Source organism: Patiria miniata, unplaced genomic scaffold, assembly GCF_015706575.1.
Source record: "Patiria miniata isolate m_02_andy unplaced genomic scaffold, ASM1570657v1 HiC_scaffold_7, whole genome shotgun sequence".
Taxonomy (NCBI): Eukaryota; Metazoa; Echinodermata; class Asteroidea; order Valvatida; family Asterinidae; genus Patiria; species Patiria miniata.
In genome coordinates this window covers 10,446,279-10,465,015 of record NW_024037074.1, presented here as the reverse complement: position 1 = coordinate 10,465,015, position 18,737 = coordinate 10,446,279, and the positions used below count along the sequence as shown (strand labels likewise).

General features: G+C 40.7%; 1 protein-coding gene across 1 annotated transcript in view; it reads right to left on the bottom strand.

The window, feature by feature from the left end:
- Positions 1–6: 6 nt before the first annotated feature.
- LOC119746506 overlaps positions 7–18,737 on the bottom strand; it is a 43,018-nt gene continuing 24,287 nt past the window's right edge. The window contains exons 21-47 of the mRNA XM_038223479.1: positions 17,931–18,362; positions 17,384–17,587; positions 16,995–17,097; positions 16,166–16,335; positions 15,755–15,805; positions 15,305–15,634; positions 14,979–15,104; positions 14,659–14,787; positions 14,217–14,333; positions 11,746–11,865; positions 11,433–11,576; positions 11,043–11,159; positions 10,340–10,456; positions 9,768–9,876; positions 8,926–9,045; positions 8,441–8,512; positions 8,213–8,284; positions 7,961–8,032; positions 7,372–7,443; positions 7,068–7,139; positions 6,825–6,896; positions 6,069–6,402; positions 4,940–5,335; positions 4,275–4,501; positions 3,784–3,908; positions 2,985–3,223; positions 7–2,552 (exon numbers count right to left, since the gene is read on the bottom strand). Of these exons, the coding sequence (XP_038079407.1) occupies positions 2,382–2,552; positions 2,985–3,223; positions 3,784–3,908; positions 4,275–4,501; positions 4,940–5,335; positions 6,069–6,402; positions 6,825–6,896; positions 7,068–7,139; positions 7,372–7,443; positions 7,961–8,032; positions 8,213–8,284; positions 8,441–8,512; positions 8,926–9,045; positions 9,768–9,876; positions 10,340–10,456; positions 11,043–11,159; positions 11,433–11,576; positions 11,746–11,865; positions 14,217–14,333; positions 14,659–14,787; positions 14,979–15,104; positions 15,305–15,634; positions 15,755–15,805; positions 16,166–16,335; positions 16,995–17,097; positions 17,384–17,587; positions 17,931–18,362 (4,313 nt within the window). The 3' untranslated portion in view covers positions 7–2,381. The remainder of the gene's footprint in view (positions 2,553–2,984; positions 3,224–3,783; positions 3,909–4,274; positions 4,502–4,939; positions 5,336–6,068; positions 6,403–6,824; positions 6,897–7,067; positions 7,140–7,371; positions 7,444–7,960; positions 8,033–8,212; positions 8,285–8,440; positions 8,513–8,925; positions 9,046–9,767; positions 9,877–10,339; positions 10,457–11,042; positions 11,160–11,432; positions 11,577–11,745; positions 11,866–14,216; positions 14,334–14,658; positions 14,788–14,978; positions 15,105–15,304; positions 15,635–15,754; positions 15,806–16,165; positions 16,336–16,994; positions 17,098–17,383; positions 17,588–17,930; positions 18,363–18,737) is intronic.

Genomic DNA, 18,737 nt, shown 5'->3' with positions numbered 1-18,737 from the left:
AAGAAATTGATTTTGTTTTGGCAATTTTAATGTACATGTATATGTATTTACACGATGTAAGCAGATAAAGTTAACTTTATATTGCATTATTTAACAAATCATTGATATTGTACAAGTTGCGCTTTTCAAAGTGAAAAGCGTGTTTTCTGATTTATAATTGATTATAATTGCAAAATAACGCCTCTCTCATTCTCCATCTAAATGTACAGTATAAGTTTCTGCAAGACTTAGAGACAGATATACACAAGAAAGGTCAAAGTCAAATGACTAAATTGATAATGCATAAAAAATTGATCTGCAGTTAAATTAACTTTAACAAACGAACAAGTACTGAATTGTCAAGTTTAGAATCGTACATGCATGAAATTTCTGACATCTGCAAAAGTAGTACTAAATAAAATTTTTAATTACACGTATAACTACAAGTCATGCATATTAAAACAATCATTTTATTAATTACACTTTACATTTACAGAGCACCTGCTGTAAAGAAACATCCAAATACCTTAACAAAATTATTCATTCTTCAACAAATTATTTCATCATGTTGTTCGTTAGTTATGCTCGCGAGGCACTCCAAATTACGTTTCCATATAGGCCGCGGGAACTTTCATTAACATTACACTAGCATATAAACATTACTCTTTTCCCCTGAAATGTTTCATAATATCGTTTCCACTTTCCAAGTCAAAATCTACTTACTAATTTGTTGGTATACATGTATATAAAACACTGTTTTTCTTATTTACACCAAATACTGCATAATAGCTGAATTGCACTTAAATTGCAGTAATTAGTGTCCATCGACAATAAAACACATTTTCTTCTTCTTAAACCCACCCTTTTTGTAGCAAAATACATGCAAATATAGTGCATTTTGCAGCTTCTGCCGCGTCCCGTTTTGTACTAACTTTAAACATTGCACTCAAGATATTGCACTTGCGCCTTAATACGTGAGACATTTGTGTTTAGACACTGTTTACGGGAACTTATATTTTTAGTTTCAGCTGCTTGTATGTAGTTGGCATTGTACGTTATTGTAAAAGGCTATTTGTGCAAGGAATACTTCTCTCTGATATATTTTTAAGCTTCCAATGTCCATCTTTTATATGCACAGTTGGTTTTTTGAAAGCGTTCTGATTAACTGCATTAAAAAGATTCAGATACGAACCGAGACATTTGCACTTTCAATCAGACCTCATCATGTCCCCTTACTCTCAGCTCGGAGACCATCCACTTTATCAACCTTTGACAACCATCACGACCTCTCTCACCTCAAAACATGAAAACGAATCACTGCAAACATTGAAAACATCTCGTGCATCGCCCGCCTTTCCACATTGCTTCTCTGTATCACAGTCATCTGATTTCACAACTCACTCTACTTTATCCATTACGTACCAGGCTGCCCGTCTCTCTTTCACTATTTTCTTTTTTTTACATCACCTCCTTTTTATAAATACTTGCTCTCATTCATTATCTCTGCCTCTTCCAACTCGCCTTTTCTTAAAACTTTCCTCAATACATCACATCACATCACATCACATCACATCACCTCTCCCCTGAATACCAACCAAGCATCAAAACTCTCGACCCATCCACACTCAATTCCAAACCTATACTCCCATCTCTTACAATTTTTGAACCATTTGTTTTGCAAAACGCAAAACTATACTACAAAATGCCTTTACAATATAATGGAAAATAGGCATAAGTGTATAACGCACACCGAGTTTGGAATCATTGTCGTATATTGCAATAGGCCTATGTTTAATATTCATGAAATTGAATTTTAACAATAAAAAGACACGACCTTCAAATCTGCAATTGGCATTCTCTGCCAGAAAAATAAGTAGTCACTTGATGACTTCTCGGAAAAGTTGCCTCGTGCAAATTCGGGTATGAAAAGTTCCCATTTCAAATCATCAGTGAAAAAAATAAAGACTGTGCAACGTCAATTCTGCTTTTAAAGTCAGGACCATTTACGCAGGACCATTTACAAAATAGTAAAATGCATTCGCTTTCTGTATTGAAGCTGCAAACATGGCACGTGGAAACAAGTACAGCCTACTGGTGTGTAAATTCACCGTTGAGAAAGTAAAGGAATTACTTGTCAAAAATTGTGCATGGCGTTAAAGAGTTCCAACATTTTGTTTAACGCTCTGCCTTTCATGGCAGAGTCGGCAGATCCAGTGGGATATCTCATGATCATCGTGATATCCTTTTTTGTTGGACCCGAAGGGCAAGCCTGTTATCCTCCGACCGAGTCACTGACTGACTGAGTCAATGTGACTGAGTTACAGAGAATTTAGGCCTAAAATGTCCTTCACAGAATTTCTGGTCCATCTTGACTAGACAAGCCTTGTCTTGTGTACTTTGAATCAGTGTGACCCCCGGAGTCTTGCCAGTAGCTCGTCCAGCTGACGGTTGTCTCGGCGGAGTAGAGGCACCTCCTCCTCGACGGGGGATGAGTTGCCGCTCCCGCTGCTCTCATCAGCGTCTAGCGGCTCCCCTCGCATGACGAGAAAGGCCACCCGCCCGTCTTTCTTCTCCTATAAAGAGTGGATATAAAACCGGTTAGTTTAGACATCGAGTTCCCTTCGATGTCTGCTGTTTGTTCATGTTTCCCTGGAAATTTCGGAGTTTATAAGTTACTCTGACATTGCGAATCGATTGTGTGCACCTTCTGCAGTAATATCCTTATTTGCAGGATCAGAAAAAAATAGTACATGAACCGGTAGTGCTATTACGTTCACTGTTATAATTATATAGCCTTTAGGCTTGTCAATTTGTTGTGCTCCCTAAGTTGCATTCAATGTGTTCTTAACCATGGTGATGATGAATACAACATCTTTAAGACGGTAGGAGAAGGAACAAAATGGCGATTTCAGCTTCTTAGTGAAGTGTCAAAAGACAAAAGGGCTGAGAAGTACATGAGGTGGAACTAGTAAGATTCAGGAATCAAGAATGTCAGGCTTTCAAACCTTTTCAATGGCGACAAAGTCCTCGTCTATCTTGCCGTGAGCGATGCCGTTCTTGTGCAGGAACTCCAAAGCCCTCCTCAAGTCGTTCTCGATAGCAGCCACGACCGACACGGCTAGCGGTGTCTTGGCCTGCGCGATGTACTGCCTGAGCATGAAGGAGTGGATGCGCCGACCCATGAACGGTAAAACTCGGTTCTCTAGCTGCTCCGCGTAGACTGTGGCCATAAGAGATGGGTTATCTGAAAAAGTGAAGAGAGAAGTCGGGAGTACGTCTTACTTGAGGAATATTATAAGTTCATGTACAATATTTAGCACACAGGTATAATATATACACTATACCAATCGTATAGACCTCTGTTTTACTATCAGGTTATATTTTATTCAACCTTTTGGGAAGAATTCCCATCGATTTTGTACGTGATTTCCAACTGTGGACCTTTACCAAATCGAGGACCCCCTTGTCCTCTATAGGTCAGAGTTCTCTAGTGAATGCATTCTCATCTACACAACGACACACATTGCGTAGTAATTTCAAAATCACTAATTGTGGTCCCCGCAAGTTCGCTGGTTTAGTGGTTATATGACGTACGTCTGCACTAGTAAGCCGGTAGTCGTGGGTAATTCGAGTCCCACTTGAGCAATCTTGTGATTCTTTTCTCACAAGCTGTCAGCCAGTGCACATAAAGTGTTAAATTTCGCGGGTGAGAGGTAACTGTTTAAAAGAGTATTTCAAGATTGTACTGAAGGAACACCACTTTGAAAGACGCATTGAATTCTTAAAATAAGAACTGATCTTCACCTTTATCTTTTGAACTACCGTCTCCTTTGGCATATTTCACCATTTCAAAATCTACACTGACGTCACGTGTACACTCTGTCTTCCATGTTGGCGATGACGTGGACGTTCTTGCTTTCTTTCTTTTTCTGAAAGTAAAATTCAAGTACAATTAACATATAAACAATCTTAACAATAAAATGATGATAATTTTGATATCTGTTTATATAAAGTCTTGTATACAGATATATAATAAAGTCGTTCCATGTACGAAAAAGATATTCACCAGTAGGGAGCCTAGGGTATTTGGGAGTAATAATTCGAGTGAATAGTAAAAAAGACATTTCATGTATTATGCATGTTACATGTGACCCTACTTGTAATTGACTTGTGAGTGACTTGCGATTGGACTTATGATCGATGATTGATTTATGATTTTCTCAAGATGGACTTGAGACTTGATCACAGGTGTAACTAGCCCCAGATTTTAATTAACCAATCAATTATAGACGCACCTGTCGAGACTTGAGATTGTATACAAATAAGGATTAGCAGCAGAGTTGACAGGCAGCATGAAGACGGCGGCCCAGGCATACATCTCTTGTGGAATGATCGCCGTGCCTGATACAGACAGCAAACCCATGATGATGATGGGCATCCAACAAAAGAAATCGGTGCCCACGATGATGCCCATCTTGGTCGCCATCTTGATTTCTTCCATGTTCTCGCGCTTTCTCGTGCACTGTCGAGAGACAATTTTGAGAGAGTTGATTAATTGCAGGTTTAAACAATGTTGCATGAAACTTACAGAAGCATCTGCACTGTAAATACTTTTAAAAAATCTAAGCGTTGTCCATGTCGTCTTTCCATGCTTTTACTTCTTTTCTATGATTTTCAAGCAGTTTATTGATTTCATATCATATTTATATTGATTACATCATAATCTATATTGATTACATCATATAGATTTCATTATATATGTATTCTTGTGGTGTTTGCTAGTTTTTCACTCTGATTTCCCCTGAAGAACATGCAGCGGCGTGGTTAAACAATTTTATTTTTGATAAACGTCGTGGCATTATACCATTTTGTTTTCAGATAATCATGGATAAAATCACTTCCTATTATGTCAAGTTGTAGTTTGAGGTTTGAAAACAAATAAATATGTCAAGGATTTTACCTGCTTGGAAGCCCTCTTGATGGCAATATACATGGAAAAATAGCATATGAAGATGACAAGAAACCCCAGCAAGTTGACTCCCAGGAACAACACCACCGAGTACTCCCAGCCAGGCAGCTTGGTCCGAGTAAACGGCAGGGCCAGACAGACGCTGGACCGACCGTAAAACCGGTCGCCAAACGCCGGCCGGAGTACCACGGGCAGCAGGCTCAGGAAGAAGGCTAGAAACCAGAGACAGGCCACGGCGTAGCGGGAGGACTTGGTGTGGAGACGCCAGCGGCTGAAGGGGAAGACCACTCCCAGGAAGCGGTCGGTGGTGATGAGAACGAGGAGGAATACCGAGGACTCGCTGGAGAGGACGGAGATGAAGCCCGCCATCTGGCAGACGATGCTCTCCTGAAATAAACAAGAAAATCACCTCAGTCAGTGAAATTCCAGTGAAACCCACTATCATATCAGCTGATTGAGATTTACACCAACGTCGAAGAAGAGACTGTAAAAAGTTGTACTAGGGAATGATCCAGATCTTTTTTGAAGGCTTTTGAAGAGAGATCGTTCACCAGACCTTGATAGGATCATATAGCACGAATTTCATTCTCGCATTATGCATCCATCTGCTGCATAGTATATCCCGATTGCACCTTTATGAACTAGGATCAAATCCACACCAAGCCAACGTGTAGATTGGGATTCCATTTCTGCCCGACTGGTTTTCCCAACATGTCTTTTCTTTTTCCCCCCATTTCTTAACTGACCAATTCTCTATCATCTTCTCGATCTCTTTAGGTCTCTAGGTTCCAGGTCTCCAGCGCATGTGCACCATTTTAAGGAGCCATCATTTTTATATTAAAAAAAATCTAAAAACAGCAATACAGTCTCCTGACGATGACTAGAGCAGGCTAGTCGAAACTTTGAGACCAAAGACATGTTCTTTAAGAACTAAACAGGACTGTTCTTATCAGAACTAAAAACTACTTAGCGTAAGTTGATAATAAGCAGGACAAGTTGTAACTATCTACTGAGTGACAGTAGTTATTACCGCATGGTGTTACCACAAACCGATACTGATGCTCCACCATGCAAAGCCTAAAATCTTATAACAGCAATACACAATCCTCCCAATACTTGCCTGCCACTCTTGAGCATGAATCATGTAATCGCTCCTGTAATGCAGATCAGCGCTGGCAATCACAATCATATACAACCCCATCAACAGATCCGCCACCGCCAGGTTCAGGATCAAGAAGGTCTGGATCTTGCGCGACTGCTCGCGGTCCTTGCTCCGGCTGCGCCAGACGATGACGAAGGCGTTGCCCACCAAGGCGCTGAAGCCCAGGATCCAGATGAAGACACGGAGGATGGGGTTGCGCATCAGGTCTTCGCAGGAGGAAAGCTCGTCCATGGGCGCCTCGCAGGTGTCAATGTCACGCAGGAGGCAGCAGAACAGGTACTTGTCGGCGTACCTGGGTATTGTTGTTGGGGAGTTGTGATTAGCAAGCCGGATTAGTTCATCACATAGGAGTACAAAAACTTCTGTTCCGAACCAAATGCACCTCATCTGTCTAGTGCAACACCATCTTGATATTATCTCAATGTTAAGACTGCCTTTCTCAGAATATTGGTCTCAGCAAACTACAAATTTAAAAGTTGAACATAAATTGACTGGAGCGGGTGTGAACCTCCGGATTGCTGTGCCGGTGCTCCACCAACTGAACTATATCCAGCCCTCATGTTGGGGGTTCCCCGTTTTGTTCCATGTCATTGTTCAAACTACAAATTGGTGACAAATGCTTCCGGGTGTAATCTCAATAAAGACAGCCCTGTAGACATCATTTTTGAGTTACTATATACAGGATGATATCATCAAAACTGCTGTTATACTTACAAAGTTTGTAAACTGTCCAGGCCTTCAAACATCTCGGGGTCCACCTTGGCTATATCAGTCCCGCGGATATCCCTATCAAAATAAAGACGGAAACAGTTTGAATCCCCGAAGTACATTTCTTGGAGTGCCGCTACAATCTTGGTATAATAATGGCCTACTTTTGAAATGTAAGTTATCAGAATTACCACAAATTATAAAGCACATGCCACTTTTAGAGCTGTAAGAATTGTGTAATGAACTCACAGTGTATGAGTCACCTTAAGTCCGTAAAATGCTCCACTGTCCACTGCTGTCAATGGGTTGTCTCTCACATTCCTGCCAAAACATAGGGTTAATATTAAATTTTGACGTTATCAAAATATATTCACATTTGAACAATTGAATAACGATTCAATTAAATGCAAGATTGATTGCTATTCAACCACAAGCCAAAAATGGAATCAGGAAGCATGTACTTTGAGAGCAATCAAAGAAAAACAAGTTTAGAAAAAAGAAAAACAAACTGGAAAACAACAAATAATCAGACAAAATAATTTGGTTGACTTACAGTGCTTCCAAAGTATCCAGTCCCTTGAATACGCCCGGCTGCAAATGACGCAGTTTTAACTGTCCAAGATCTCTGTACACCAAAACAGCAAAATAATATTCTACACATAGTGCGATATAGACAACACTTTATTGTACCAGTACATCACATACACTTATTCATATTTTTTGTAAGGCCAAGGAGGTTATGTTTTCATTGTATTTGGTTAGTTTGTTGGTTGGTTGGTAGTTTATTGGTTGGTTGGTTGTTTTGTTGGTTGATTGGCTTGTCTGTTAACAAGATATAACTCAACAAGTTTATATGGACGGATTTGCATGAAATTTGTTTTAGGGGTGGTCCTTGGTACAAGTTCAAATCGATTAGATTTTGGAAGTGATCCGTATCTAGGTCTGGATGTAGGATAGTTTTTAAGGATTCTTCACCATTTATGCGAGTATTTCTTTTGGGTGAACTGACAATATGGCGGGGAATTGTTTAGCCTTGGCGGAGGTTTGCGCTCTCTGAGTGTTTTCTAGTTTAAAAAGTAGTTTGTGATCACTTAATGATATCATGATATTAGGCTTAATTAAGTGCTGTTCAAAATACTCACAAAACAGGAAGCATGACCACATCCAGAAATGCCCCCGAAGCTATTTCAGCCAGTGGGTTTCCCGTTAAATTTCTGTGGAAACAAATCATAAATTTGGGAATAATTCTTACAATTGTGATGACTCCTATGACCTCTTAAGTTTGATAAAAACACAGCAATTATATATATTTGCGATTGTTATTGAAACTTGTGTATTATTGATGACGTATGTAAATTTTAAACGTTCATCAGATTTCTTTGAATTAAACTTACAGAAACTGTAGCCGGCGGAGTCCCTCAAAGGTTCCATTTTCCAGCTTTCTGATGTTATTGTCGGCAAGAACTCTATTTCAAAACGTGGGGAAATACAAAATAATGTCAGTTCCTCTAGTTTAATTCAGTTTTGGTAAAACCTGTCTATAAAATTCATTAGGGGCCTATGTCTGGCATGCATGAATTGTTATTTTTTTTGTAATGCTAAAATGAAGCGTGTATACTTACAATTTGTATAAGTTATTTTGTTTCGTAAACATTCCCGGTGTCAACACATCGATGCCGTTTCCGGAGAGGTCCCTTCAATTTAAAGGAAACAATTAAAATGAAAAGTGACATCTAATACATAAAACCAACATTAACATTATCAGTGAACTTAAACCAATAATGTATGCATATAGGCTTTCACAAGTTGGCCACTTTAAATTGAAAGCGGAGGTATCAGTTTCGGAACTTGCAAATAAAAATGAAAGCAATGACAAAACTTAATACCAGTCTGCTCTGATGAATAATTAAAAATGTGTGATTAAACATACCCTAATGCTTTAAGCCAAATAAAAAAAAAACGAAAGTGAGGCTTGGAACGCATAAGCCCTAAATAGTCTGGCACCATCCCATTCATCAGTTAAATTTACAATCATAAAATACATTCAGGGAACACGATCGAAAAATGGCTTCTTCGTGAATAAGGTCCATATAGTCTCAAGTCTTACAGTTCGGCTAGCTGTTGCAGTTCCACCAACGGTAGAAACAAGGTGTACTCAACGGAAACGTTATTGTTAAGTAAGACTTCCCTGCGACGCCTGGTGACTGCCAACACTCCTCTCAACTCGCTGTGAATAAAGAGATATACGCCAAATGTCACGGTGAACAATATTTACCTCATACAGAGCATTTACATCAAAAATAATATGCGGCTGGTTTGGTAAATGACTTTAGTCTGTATACGGCCATGAGGGTTTCATATTTATCAAAATCACAATGATATTATGTGATTTGCTTCATTACTTTGATTCCCGACAGTCGAGTGAGAAGCTGATTCAATTCTGACAGGGCTCTCCTACTTTTTACATTGTGTTCGTGTGTTTTTTGATTAAAACTTTCCTGCTGTCTGAACAGTCACGGACAGTCAAAACAGCAATCCTCTTCCCTGCCATGCCTTTTACACAGGCTAGTCTCCAACAGTCAGATTATATTTCAAGCAAGCACTGTGAATAGTCAAATTCAGTCAATAGACAAAAACATGCAAGTGCATGGTAGGCACAGCTGGCTTATCAATCACCCACAGTCAAAGCATAGCTGTATTAGGCCTACATAAACGGTCACAGCCAGTCAATCCTATTTATGTATATATAGGCTGCGAGCTCTAAACTGTTAAATTTTGAATGAATTACTTTGCTCAGAATGTATGTTTGCATTTAAGAGGATTTTAATATGAAACAAATATAATCATACGCCAAGTATAACCCTCGTGTTCAAGGTATCCTTTTATGGGATAATCAAGCCATAAGATTGTATAATTATGAATTGTATCGCCACCTATATACGGACTTACAGTTTACGGACGTTCCGTGGTATCAAGTTTGCCGTGACGTCACTCCAACTGACCCCGGTACATGCATATGAGAGACCGGTACACGAACAGCCAGCTGGACACTTCGTCTCTGCATGCACAGAAATGTAACATTTCATTGGAATATAGTTTTGATATCCCTTTTTAAAAAATAGAGCCGAATATCCTTTTATACGCACCATTCAATCTGCTTTCACGTGTTTAAATTTGTACGCCCCAAATATTTATTATTACAATGGCCCCAACTATACACTGTAAAAAAAGTTGGGCAAAATGGGTTGATAATTCAACCAATGATGGTCGAACTATCAACTGCCTACCCTCTTGGGCAAATCCGTCCCAATAGTTTGACAGTTTTTACCCAATTCAACCCAATATGAGGTAATTCTATACCAATGCTGGGTAAATTAAATTGCCCAAAAGTGTTTTATCCAACCTTTTTACAGTGTAGTTGGATTCTATAGTTGGGGCATAACACTTCCAATGTGACTTATTTGTAAGATAAGCCCACTATGTCTTGGAGATAATTTGGACGAAGTAGGCATATTCCTTACCACAGAATAGTTCATCGTCACCAGACGGGCACTCTTTAATACCGTCACACACGTGCGACTTGGTGACACAGACACGCGAGTCGTGACATCGGTAGTGGCCCGCACAGGTGTGGTTAGCTATCAAACAAAATAATACAAATTAAAATAATAAAATTAGTTTTCGTTTGATCTTCTTTTTTTTCGAACTCAACATCAATCCTACTTCATTTCTTTAAAGACTGTTTGCGCAGTTGTAATTAATGTGCCACATATAAGTCAATCACTAATTAATTAACAGTCAGGTTGCGAGTGACGTCATGAATAACACAGTATAAGACAGATGAATTTTTTGACAATTTATTCATTTGACTAATTATCTTGTCACGGTACTTGGAACTGGATTTGCGATGTGATATTCTCCATGCGACAAAGCGAATTCTGGAGTTGAGGATAACTTTGCAGTGTTAAATTTATGTGGTTGGATACACCGGATTGGGCAAATATCCTACATCATATCCTTTTAAACAAGAAGAAATAACACCAACATGTCAGAAGCCGGGTTTCAAATTGTGCCATTTGATCCGGTGTGACTTTGTTTTGCCATCGATGAAATGGGTATATATAAAATGAAGAAGAGAACGCAAACAGAAATGATATCCTGATACAACGACACCACTATTCTGACAAATGCGTCAGTTTAATGAAACAAGACACGAATCCTTACAGCATCCGATCTCATCCTCGCCCCCGGGGCAATCCTTGGTGTCGTCACAGCGGCGATGGAGAGGAATGCAGTACGATCCCGGACACTTGAACGTGTTGTTGCTGCATTCGAAATCGTCTACAATGAACCAGAAAAGTAATATCCTCTCAATATCAAATTTTCTAATTTATTTTCTTCTGCCTATAGGTCGTCTGCTGTAGTATTCTCTACCTAAAATGATGGCTTGAAAAAAAAAACCCGCTTTGCTAACACTGTTAACCTCCATCAATGCCTACATCTATGACAATATAGGTGTCAATTGTAAATTCTAAAATACAATTGTAAATTCTAAAAAGAATAGTACAATTAATTTTAATGGTAAAAACTCAAAATATCCAACCGCTCACCTACCACAAAATCGTAGGTGCGTGACGTCACGACAACCTGTCTGGTAGCCAAATTGATCGAAGTCGTAAAAGCAGATGTGACGTCTGTCTACGCATGCGCCGTTGTTACACTGAATCAGATCCGGATCGGAATTGCACTGAAAAAAGACTAGGAGTACACATCTTTATAAATATTTTTTTAATTTCTTGATTGAACCTTTAAATATTGAAGATTTCATCAGAGTCAGTTTGCTTCATTCCAAGTTGAAACTGATAATTATTGCGAGCTTTATTGAACAGATCCACCATAGAAATTTATCCATGTAGGCTACTCTTACCACAATCAGTGTTTGGCTCGTCCTCTCTGTTGTTACCAGGGCAATCCTTTGTCCCATCACAGTGGGTGTGGTCCGGAAGCCACGCCCCGTCGTAGCACTGGAACCCGCCCAAAACTGCCGCTGTGGTTTAAAAAATGTAAAAGATTTTAAATATCCTGTTTCGGTTGGCTCATGACAAAATCTAATGATAACAATTTGCTATTTTGTAAAACAATGTTAACAACGTGCCGACGTTATTTTATACCTCATCGTTGATTATTTTTTGTATTTTTGTTTATTTTTTTGTTGGTTTTGTTCAGCATACCGCAGAGTAAATGCCATGAAGCTTAACAATTTCCCAAACCCTAGCTTTGTTATTACTTTTCGGCTATTGTCTGGCTTCAGAATTGTTTTGAAGCTTCAAAGTGCATTTATTCACCAGTAGGTAACGCACTCAATGAATGGCCTTGAATTTCATGTTTCTATAAAGCAGTAAATGGATATGTGGGCCTAAAATCTATTGAGGCCAAGCTGGAGACAAACCCGTGGTTTGAAAAACGCACGCAAGTCTTTTCGGATTATGCGCGTCCTGATGACGCGCGCGTTGCGCGTTCTAAGTAAACAGCGCGCCACGCGTAGAACAATGCGCAGTCTTATCATTGGCCTTTTGTTCCAAAACGCGTCACAAAGAATACAATTCAAAAGAGTGTGACGAATTTTAGTGTTTTGTTTGCCGTTACGTTAGTCCACACTCGTACTCTGTCATGCCAACATTCTGTGTGTGTTGTGAACAAATCTCTTGCACAAAAACAGTTTCCATCTTCTTGAAGAGTTCTCCACCTCTCTTTACCAAACAACTCTTCCTCGACAGCAGACATGAGACGGAGTTTGATGACCGGTAGGATGGGGCTCACTAACCCAAAACAGCCCCGTCGAGCGAACACGTTCGTCCCACTGCTACTCGTCAAGAACGGTCAAACATCGGTGAAGATGATTACGTACAGTGCGCTACGCCAAGTCATGAGTAAAATCAGGCAGTCTAAGGGCGCAGTCGCAAATCCTGCAATCACCTCTCAGAAACAAGACAGTAAACGTGACAGAAACAGTGAACAGGACAGCAACATCCAGAACGACTCCACCGGTGAGTGCGATAAAATTACTTCAACCGAGAGCTCTGAAGACTTAGGTTTAGTCATCTCTGACGTCAAATCTATTTCAGAGGAAGACTTCGACGCCATGAAAATTAAGGCTGAACCTGTTGATGAGAGCTTGAGAGATGTGGGTGCGATTGCAAGCAAGACAGAAAGTGAAGCTGCCAGAGATTTGAGTGGTGGGCATCCGCACATCAAGATAATTAGGCTCGCTCGTCAAGACTGCAACGGCCATGATGGCAAGTCTTCCTGGAAAGTCGTGGACACCGGTCTATTAACCGGCAGCATCAAGTCTGAGCCAAATAACACCGGTTCACCTTGTGACCAAGCAAAGGATGACAGGCATATGCAAAGGAAACAGGACGAACAAGCGAGACAGTGTTCGCAGAGTTGCAGGGGCAGTAACCCAAGATTGTCGGAACTGCGCTTGGAAAGGAAGCGAAGTTCACAAGATATTGAAGAATTGTGTTCGAGATGCCGGCCATACTGGATCAAAACAGAGCCCACAGAAGACAGCACCGGCGCATGTTGTTCTGATAACGCAAGCGACAGCGATGCTTTGGAGGAGAATAACCTGCCAAGGAGATCGACAAACGCAACAGCAACCTCGGTGGAACAAAGTGTTAACAATTCCTCAGCTTCCCTGGATGAGTCGTCAGATTGCGCCACCGTTCAGTCTCTGCACGATATTTGTTCAAGCGGAGACCAAAGCAGCGAAACAAATCAGCAGTGGATGTCACCATCGCCTGCAATATCACCAGTCGGTGGGGACGAAAACCAGGATTTGTCTGACGGCCAATGCGACTCCGGAACGGATGCAACCCCGTCCTCTCCACGGTCTGAGGCAGCCTACAAACGACGCCGTCTCGGCGCTTCATCGAGCGGCGACTTCCTGCAGCAGCCCCACTCGGCAAAGCATTACGAAGATGACGCGAGCGACGACGACAGCAGCAGTATCACCAGCGGTGACCTGCCGGTTTGCCCGTGGCTGTACGGCACACCGGAGACGAAATCAACCCGCTCAGCCAGCGAATCTGCAGACACCACCCCGACGTGGTCTTGGGCGAAAAGTTACAGAATCAGCAAGAGCCCACCTATCTTCCACACGCCAAGAGATGAGAGGATCTACAACTTGAAGAGGCAACTTGCCGAGAGTTTTATGGCTCTCAGTGATTTGAAGTCAGGATCAGGGGACAAAGCAAGAAAAGTTTAATTTATTCAACTTTGTTCCATTTGTGATAGGTATGTTAAACAATGTAAATTTTGACCATTTCTAAATCGGTTTAGCGAAATCATATAAATGCAAACTTTGAAAAGCTGCGAATTGAATAAAATCTTTACCGCAGTTCTCCTCATCTGATCCGTCCACGCAGTCTTCCACTAAGTTACAGTGAAGCTCTTTGTTAATGCACTGTCCGCTACTGCAGCGGAATTCCAGGTCGGTGCATGTCACTATACCTGTCAGGAAAAAAAGAAAAAACAATTTGGAAAATTCGTTGGCTATTACTATATAATATCTCCCAATGTTTTCACTATTGCGTCAGTAAAAGTCAAAGCACCTAACAGTCAAAGCACTAACAGTCAAATGCTTTGCTTTAAAGCATTAATCTTCGTTTAAAATACCCATATTCAAACATGTAGCTCCGGGTATAAAAGCCAATATCGTCTTAACGGATTGAAAGAGTATAATTGTAGTTTTTTCGAATCTTCGGAATTATCATATCGTTTCCTACATTATTTTCTTTGACTGACACTTTTTTTCAAGCATTATGTCCACACTTACTACAGTTTGTTTCGTCCGACGTGTCCTGGCAGTGCGGGTAGAAATCGCAGTAGAAGGACAGTGAGATGCATTCACCCGATCCACAGCGAAAGCTGGTATTAGTGCACACGCTGTCGGCGATCTCAACATCTAATGAATAAGAACATAAAACAACGATAATTAAAAGGGGGTTCCAAGCCTCTTGGTGGCAGCAAACACATTTGCGACATATTATTTAAGGCCGTGTCCGAATTTCTTGGCTATGGCTTGAAACTACACACGTGTCTATGGTAGTGGCTGCAGCCACTTCGCCGTGCAATTCAACCATGACGTTAACGCACCATTACTGCATGAGTCCTCGTCACTGTTGTCCAGGCAGTCGCTGCGGTGATCACAAACGAACACGCGGTGAAGACACTCCCCAGATCCACACGTAAACATATTAGTGGGACATCCAGAAGCTTCCACTGCAAATAGAAAAGCCACAATAATTTCAAACTTATTCCTAAAAAAAAAGAGCTTTCATGCATGTATATTTCTGATTCGTTAAATTTGTATTATGAAATATGACGATGATTTGACACCGAATAAAATTCAATCTGATTGTATCCACTGTCGTTTTCTAAAATGTTTCGAATAAAAAATCAACTTGTTTTATTTTCACCACCTGTTGCCTCCGTGGCGCAAATGGCCCCGTCGACTCCCCTGGCAACCCGCTCGTGGACTTTCCTCCAATGACCGTCGACGCATGTTATGACGTCATACGCCTGGTCTGCGCCTTCACCACGCGGACCAATCAGAAACCTCATATCGGCGCTGGGGTCTTGTCCCCAGACGTACTCGATTAAGTACGGCAACTTCTCAGCAATATTTGGATAGACAGCTGTCGCCAGTCTGGAGTTTGCCGGGCAACGGTTAAGGAAGGTGGTACTCCTGTTTAGTAGGAGTTTGACGCAATAGTGGCCGTGTACCAGCGTCCACTTGTCATCGCAAAGTGCTAATTGTAAAAAAACAAACTTGTAGATTACATAAACAGCTCAATACATTCACTACTCTGAACTTAAATAAAGATACAATTTTTAGCAAAATGAAATGATGTCTTTCACAAACAACCCACCTGCATTTGATAATTGTTCAAGACTTTCCCCAGATGTCAACGGCAAATGACCTGAAAAAAATATAAAAGAAGCCATTTCTGTATTCTAAATGCACAAGTCATACATCAAGATCTAACGTCTTAAGTAATAAACACTGTGCAGTGATGACCAAATAGTCAATCTCAAAATTTTCAAAAGCATATAAAAACGAAGATGGAAATATAGTTCGAAAACAAGATAAAGCATACAATTTAATATAGTTCAGTCCAAAAAATCTTGTACTTTTTGTACAACAATAAACCTCCCTCCACAACAAAAATCGTTAATACCATCCACGATTTTGCCCGCACACAACAGACGTTTCCTGATACCATAAATAAAGAACACACATAATGAAAAAGAGAAAACAGACACACTTCAGGGATACCCACCTCGATAAGAAGATTTCTCGCAGATAAACTGATTGGAATTTTTGGACGCACATGGCACGTCATGCCAGTGGCTGGTGGAATGGAGATTGCGCAGAATGATCTGAGAGCACCGCTCAAGGGCGCCACCATCCGGCTGGGGAGCGGAATTCATCATGAGAGATGGTGTCGTCCTGACATAAAATCGAAAGGAAATGTTGATAACGTTAAAGGGACACTAGGTCCTGGAACAGCCCAATTGGGCTACAAAACGCGCTTTGAACGAGACGATGTTAATCCGAAGTAGCATTTAAAAGCAGGATATAAACATCCACACATCTATCCTTTCAAAACTGGGCGTTTTTATGTTATTCCTGTATTATGCGTGCGAGAACGAATTTCGGGGTCCACTTTTGCGACCCCATAGATTCGAGCTGTTTTGATGCTAGTTGTGATTTCATTCGTAGAGCGTTTGCCTTTTGCGGACGTCGAAGAAAACCATTTTTTTTGCATTGGTGATTGGTCACCGCTGTTCCAGAGACGCACAACGTGTATGTCGTACACTGAGAACGACACGAAAAACGTATTCGTACTCCGTCATGTCCGATGTACAAGCGGTTTTTTTTGTTTTTTTTCGTCTTTTCTCGGGAACGGTTAAAGATTAGGTTGGTTTCCTTTCAACCATACAATTTTCGGGGATTTCAGGACCTAGTGCCCTTTAATGATTTAACATGGTATAACTATACGCTTATGACATTGCTTTCGATACCCGATATTTGACAGATGTCGATTTTGGACTTGATATAAAAACGCTTACTAGAAAGTTACGCTGTGTAATTGAATTCGAACTTACATTAGACCATGTTCGATTCTTCTTGGAATATACCAATCCGCATAGCTCATCGGGCTCTCGTCCTGCCACCGATGTTGTTGCCGCTGATGGTGATATCTTAAACCTAAAGATATAAAGAATATCGGGGAGTTATTGAAAGAAGGTTTTCGGATGGTCACTTCCAGGAGAGGAAACGTTGATATTTTCAACTATTTCAATAATTGCTTACTTATTAACACATGCCAAGGAGTAAGGAGAGGTTCTGCTTCCTGACTTCAAGCGTTGAAAACATGTTTCAATTGTTAAAAATAAATCCGACAGTAGATGCATATAATAATTTTTGGTCCCGATATCCAAATTATACCAATATTAATCTAAGGCAATTCAGTACAATTTGACGCTCCGCTCACCTATGTACGTATTAAAATTGTTGGTCAACCAATCAGAGGTCATCAAGCGGTGGATGAAGTTCATTTCCGCGAAGTCGTTGATGCTGACGAGATTAGCGCCCTCAGCGGCGCAGAGACGCTGGGCGTCCGTCCATCGTATGGAATGATTGGCCTCTCTGAACGCGTAACACTGGCCGTTATAGTACCTCCAATCTGATTGGCAGACTTCTTCTAAGTCAAAACAAACAACAAAACAAAGGTGAACAAAGGTAAATTTTTTCATGCAAATGTTGCAGTTTTGTGAACATTGGTAATTAAATGGACTACTTTTCGTGCCAATTTCATGACGCTTCTGAGCTGAGCAGAAAAAGATGCCAGCAATTTTTGTGCAAAGTATACAAAAGTTTCGAGCGTGTCACAAGATATATCACTTGACAAAATTAGGCTGGTAACCTAAATTTGCCAAGCACTTTGTGCTGTGTGGCTATCATTTTTTTTTTTAATTTATCAGTTCTATGAAATTCGACGTAACACACTCTAAAGTTTAAGTCATGATAAATACCTTTACTGTTATTGTTTGTACTGCTTGGATATAAATCCACTTTTGGTACGAAGACCGCAGCTCTGTACTCGGCGTAAAATCCATTTCCTGTCACAGAACCGTCGCCTCGAAAGCGCACCGTCATCTCATTGAAACTGGATCGGATTGGACCACGTGGCGGTCGCCTATTGGTCAGCTTGGCCAGAAGCATACTGCCCCTGTCGTCTGGCGCCCCGTCGTTGATCTGCACGAAGGAGGAGATGCCGAAGGGATCCGGCACGTCGAAGGTGACGAACTCCAGCTCGATGTAGGTGCCAGTCTGCGTGGTGATGTGCCACACTGAGGATGTACCGGGGAGGTAGTGTCTTGGGTAGTTGACTGACGCAATGGCTGCCTCGGGCATATCACAGCGTTGGATACCCTCGCCACTGTAGAAACCGATGCCACAACCGGGAATATCTTGAAAAAGATAGTAAAACCATGTTCTCAGTGATTATTTGATTTTCAGAGAGCTGCTTTCGACCAGTTAATTGTTAAGTGTATAAATGCAAATTGTGTATTTCAGCTGTATAAATGTGCAGTATAAATGCAACTTAAAATGTACAAGGGTCGTTTAAGGCAACTATTTGTCTGCAATCTGTATTTTTTTCATGCAATCCCCCCCCCCAAATGCAAATTCTAGTTTAATTCATGTACACAATTCGGAGCCTGAATATTACAAAATATGGCACAGTCCAAACTTACGGGAAATGTTTTATTCGTTTCTGAGCGAGAATTTGTCTTACACTTTGCAATAAACCCTTTAAGTTGCACTGAAACGGCAGACTATTTTTC